This window comes from Meleagris gallopavo, chromosome Z (assembly GCF_000146605.3).
Source record: "Meleagris gallopavo isolate NT-WF06-2002-E0010 breed Aviagen turkey brand Nicholas breeding stock chromosome Z, Turkey_5.1, whole genome shotgun sequence".
NCBI classification, from domain to species: domain Eukaryota; kingdom Metazoa; phylum Chordata; class Aves; order Galliformes; family Phasianidae; genus Meleagris; species Meleagris gallopavo.
In genome coordinates this window covers 25761794-25767692 of record NC_015041.2, presented here as the reverse complement: position 1 = coordinate 25767692, position 5899 = coordinate 25761794, and the positions used below count along the sequence as shown (strand labels likewise).

General features: G+C 38.2%; 1 protein-coding gene across 1 annotated transcript in view; it reads right to left on the bottom strand.

Annotated features, from left to right (window-relative positions):
* The window catches only part of JAK2 (Janus kinase 2), a 52440-nt gene that overhangs the window by 16477 nt on the left and 30064 nt on the right, over positions 1–5899 (bottom strand). Inside the window, 2 exon segments of the mRNA XM_019610461.2 lie at positions 2373–2497; positions 3359–3548. Of these exon segments, the coding sequence (XP_019466006.1) occupies positions 2373–2497; positions 3359–3548 (315 nt within the window).

Genomic DNA, 5899 nt, shown 5'->3' with positions numbered 1-5899 from the left:
TTAATTCGACTGCGGAATTCTATTGCTTGCCACCAGAAAAGCAGAACTAGTGACACGAGCTGCATCACATTATAGCTGCAATGATTTGCATCTACAGAAATGTCACAATTAGCAAATGCCACCTCTGAAAACACTGCTTTTCACAGTATGAGAAACACAAATCAGGACATTTATCTCAGTTCTCAGTAAGGAACCAAATACACTGCAAGCAAGCACACTTATCTTAACCTTTTAGTTTGGTAATGTCTTCATTTCTCTCATATGTACTTGAAATAAGAAGGCGGCTGAAGATGAAAAAGACTTTCAGCTAAGAAACTAGCAGGCAAAACAAACAAACCAAAAAAAGTAACGGAAATGCACATGAGGCAGAAGAGACTTCAGACACTGAAGTTCGTGAAAGAACAAATCACGAGAGAAGCAGAAAAGGAAAGGAGAAGAGGTGAAAAGCTAAAAGTATTTCGATCTCATTTTAGTAATACTATGTACTCATTTTTAATATGTAGTAATAATTTGTAACTGAGTGCTTTTGCCAGATTTAAGTCTGCTTTGAATACACTTATCTTAAAACAGATTCCAAACTAAGCACAGACTCACTAGCTCTTTGAGATTTTATCCAGAGGGAAATAAAACATTAGGTCCCATGAGGAAAAAAACAAGTTGTTCTGAAGCAAAATAATACAGTAGAAATACTTAGTACAATCAAAATAACTTCTGCTTTACAGGTAGCACAATAACATTAAGGCGAAGTAAAATACACACATTAATACTTAGGCTTTGCTTCCCTTAGAAGTCAAAAGAGATACTTCTTTATACGTTCTATACATGGTTTTCTAGTACTTATACGGAGCTTGTAAGCAGGAGGGAAATCATCTTTTCAAGTAGATAGTGGGAGGACACAGGAGAACAATTTTGAACTAAAAGAGGAGAGATTTAGACTAGATGCCAGGGAAATTTTTCGTGGAGAGGATAGTGAAGTGTTGGCAGTCTGTCCAGAAAAGCCATGGATGCCCCAGCCCTGGAGGTATTCCAAGGCCAGGATGGATGGGGTCTTGGGCAGCCTGATCTAGACGCTTGATTCAGTGGTTGGCAACCCTGCAGAGGGGTTGGAACAAGATCATCTTTAAGGTCCCTTCCAACTAAAGTAATTCTATATTCTATATTGACTTCCCAAATTCTGACAGTGTTTGCCCATGTTGATTACATGAAAGCACAAGTTTTCTCACATAATTATTGGCAAAATGCAAATTCTAACTTCCTTCCTCCTAGATGGTACTTAGAGATAAGTCATTTGATCTGTTGTTTTGATTTTACATTGACAGTCTGCATACCTGCAGTATTTCAACATTTCTCTCATATTTGTGCATACATGTGCACACAAAATGTCCTGAAAGTGAAAGGCACAAGTCTACTAGATATGACAATACGTAATGGCTATACACCCTGAAGAATACGCATTAATTTACCGTTTCCTTGTTTGAAATGGAAATCATGGAAATTTAAAATATTTCTTATGTGTCTTAAAATAGGAAGGGAGTGTGTGTGTGTGTCCGTCTACCTATCTTTCTTTTCTTTTTTTTATTTAAAGGTAATAAACCTGCAGTGAAATCTGAAGCATCCATAGTTTCTCATATCTAAAACACAACAATAGCATAAATCTAAGGCAGACATACTTTTTCCTTCTGAGGTAGTAAGACATAGGTTAATAAGATTAGATACCTGTCTTCCTTTTCAGAAATCATGAAGTATTTTCAATGTCAGCCAGTGAGACTGAATTATTACAGTTTTGGGCACTTTTATAGCCCCTAGCTCTTCACACAGAAATCAGGTACCTTCCCGCCACTAGATCAAAATGCCAATGTTATTTACTTAATATTAATTAATTAAAATTAAAAATAATATTATTTACTTATAAAATGACGATATTACTAATATTGTCAAACTGTTATAGATATTCATCTCTAAAAGTCACTAAGTCTATATAAGAAATATCAGTTATGGTATCCCATGAACAGTTTGCTTGAATGAGTACACTAAATCCTTCGAAATTTTAATGCAGCTTTCATTAGAGAAAAAAGAGATTTTAATTCTTCTGAATAAGTCTATATGCCTCATAAATATAAATGACCCTCAAAATATAATTCTCCCTCAATCAGTATACAGATCAATGTCAGCATGCTGCATTAAGGATTACAAAGATACTCAGAATTTTTTCAAGTTCTTGAATCTGAGTACACCTTACTATCTTTTTTAGCGTTATGTTTTACTAGCTGCCTAACACAATTAAAAAATATATACCAAAACAACTAATTTCTGAATGAAATGAGTAGATGCAAATTTGTCAAAAAATACAAGCCATCTGAAAACTCTCTTACCTTGCATATCTGAGATGCATATAGTAAAAGCTTTTTGTGATCCAATCTCTCTTTGTGTTTCTGCAGATAATCCCGTAAACTTCCATACGGTAGATATTCCATAATTAACCTCAGATTCCTACGACCTTTTACAACAACAAATAAAATACTTCATGTCACTTTTCAGTGCAAAGTTTTGAAACAGGTTTTTACAAGTGAATAGAAGTAATAGAAAAGTCTCACTAACAAAAATGCATTTTACTGTATGCTCATTAGTGTGCAATTTTTCATCTGTTATTTGCATCTGATATGGAAATGCCATTTATTTAAACATGACCACAATGTGTATATGCTTAATATTCAACATCTCATAAAAACTAATATTGCCAAAAGTAAAGCACAAGTGCCACTTGTGTATACCTGTGTTTACATACTCATTCTTTTTGCTGAGGTAAAACTCAGAATGACAACTGACATCAACTAGTTAGCAATTTAACAATCTTCAAAACTTAATCTGATTTTGAACACTTTTTTTTTTTTAAACTAATCAGATCTTGCACAAAACTTGTGCTTTCACTCAATTTCAACATCATCAGCAATTCATTCAAATATATATGTTTCTGAGACTTTCTCCTTCTTAGTCATTTATTATACAGTTGTACAAAAAATGGTATTATCCACTCTCAGACATCACATTAAAGGAAAAATAAGAACAGTTAAAAAAAATGATTTCGTTTTCTTATTTACCCCCAGATTCATTGCTTTTAGACAAAGCAACTAGGTAACAGACCTATCAGTCAAAACAGCCCGTTCTTTAAAAATCATAAAATTATGCTACGAGCTGACTGAATAAAGAAAATTCATCCTGCAATGAAAAGCTGTACATAGCAGATTTTTCTTCCTTTGGAAAAGTCACTAGGCAATGGCTTTTGTAAACATCTCCCTGAATTTCTTGCAGTATACATGCTTAGTTATGCAACTTAAGGCGTATTCAACATAGCACATACCTGCACTGTAGCAAACTCCTTTATATTTAACAATGTTATCATGCTGCAGAGATTTAAGTATTTCAATTTCTCTTTCAAAGTCCCTAAGGTGCTCCTCTGTACTATGTTGCAGCTTTTTCACAGCCACCACCTCCCCAGTATTATCCTGTAGGGGATCATACCGGCACATCTCAACACTGCCAAAGTTTCCCTAGATCATAAACAGAAATACTTGAATTAAAAAATGAGTCCACATTATTCTCTCTTCTATAAATTCCTCAGTGCTCACTGCAGTATAACACTGAAGTGATATAATGTTTTATGTAACATTTACTATATTATTATTTATGTAATAATTATTTAAGTGAAATATCACAAAATCACCATGAAAGAAGTTAAGAGTAAAGGATCACTCTCCACCATTCTTCAGCAATCCCGCCTAACCAAGGATGTCCCGGTGGATTGGAGACTAGCAAACGTGACGCCTATCTTCAAAAAGGGCCAGAAAGATGATCCCGGGAGCTACAGACCTATCAGTCTCACCGCGGTGCCTGGGAAGGTTATGGAAAGGATAATTTTGGGTGCCAACATGGACCAATTACAGGTCAACCAGGGAATCAGGCCCCGTCAGCATGGGTTTCTGAATGGTAGATCCTGTCTGACAAACCTGATTTCATTCTATGACAAGGTGACCCGCTTAGTGGACGAGGGTCAGGCTGTCGATGTGGTCTGTCTGGACTTCAGTAAAGCGTTTTACACTGTCCCCCATAACATTCTCGTGAAGAAGCTGGCTGCCCATGGTTTGCATGGGTGTACACTCTGCTGAGTGAAACACTAGCTGGATGGCCAGGCCCAAAGAGCTCTGGTCAGCGGAGTTAAATCCAGTTGGCGGCTGGTCATGAGTGGTGCCTTCCAGGGCTTGGTACTGGGACTGCTTCTATTTAACATCCATATTAATGATCTTGTTGAGGGGATGGAGTGCACCCTCAGTAAGTTTGCAGATGACACCAAGTTGGAAGGCAGTGTTGATCTGCCTGAGGGGAGAAAGGCACTGCAGAGGGACCTGGACAGACTGGATCGATGGGCCAAGGTTAATGGCATGAGTTTCAATAGGGCCAAGTGTCAGGGTCCTGCATTTTGGTCACAACAACCCCAGGCAACCCTACAGGCTTGGGGAGGTGTGGCTGGAAAGCTGCCTGATGGAAAGGGACCTTGGTGTTCTAATGGACAGTCGGTTGAACACGAACCAGCAGTGTGCCCAGGTGGCCAAGAAGGCCAATGGCATCCTGGCTTGTATCAGGAATGGTGTAGTGAGCAGGACAAAGGAAGTAATCCTGCTGCCATACACTTGACATTGTTGAGGCCTCACCTCGAGTACTGTGTTCAGTTTTGGGTACCTCAGTACAGAAAGGACATTGAGGAGCTGGAGCAAGTCCAAAGAAAGGCAACAAGGCTAGTGAAGGGCTTGGAGAATATGCCATATGGAGAAGGAGACTGAAGGAACTGGAGTTGTTTAGTCTGGGGAAAAAAAAGGCTGAGGGGAGACCTTATTGCTCTCTTCCAATCTGAAAGGTGCTTACAGTGAGAGCAGGTTGGTCTCTTCTCACTGGTGATAGGATGAAGGGAAATGGCCTTACGTCGCACCAGGGAGAATTTAGGCCTGATAACAGGAAACACTTCACTACAGAAAGAGTTGTTAAGCACTAGAATAGGCTCCTCAGGGAGGTTGTTGAGTCACCATCCTTGAATGTGTTTAATTTAGTGGAGGGTTGTTAGATTTAGGGTAGTTTGGTTAGGTCGTGGTTGGACTCTATGATCTTTAATGTCTTTTCCAATCTGAGCGATTCTATCACAGTGACATTTCTGCAGCAACTATCTGTGAGAAACACGCACTATGAAAGGATGTGAACAGCACTGGAAAAAAAGGAGGGCAAGGAGAGGACAGTGATATCCATTCATTTTCTCCTCTTTCTGCACAGATTTCTGCTTAACTCTCATAATGCCCACTGGGATGCTCTTTTCCTGCATTTATAAAGAACTACACATTAAGACTTCTTCTGGTTCATGGTTCTCCTTTGTTTTTCAGTAGTTTTTCTTCCATTCTCCGTTCTACTTTCTTCCTCTCTACTCTTTTTATCTTCCTTTTTGCAGTCATCACCTGCAACTCCCTTCCTTTCCCTACTCTACACTGTTTATAGCCAACAATCACCTACAAATAGAAGCAGTTCTGCCACTTTGTTTTCAGGTTTTGTCACTTACAGAGACAAGTGGACATGTAGATACACATCAGTAACTGATATAAAAAAGTGAGAAACCAGTCTGGAATAATGGTATTTAGTCCAACTGACATAACTTCATTGAAGTCATCTGTCTGTGCACGTTTTCCACAGCTAAGCTGCAATGACTTGCAAAACATTGTAACCAAATGCTAATTTCTAAAGCTTAAAAAGTTTGAGGCCCACAGGTATCTCAAAGATACCTCAAATTATATAGTTTTATAGAGATTATATAGATATCTCAAATTATTGAGTTTTGGGTCCTTGTATTCAGAGTCCCATCCCC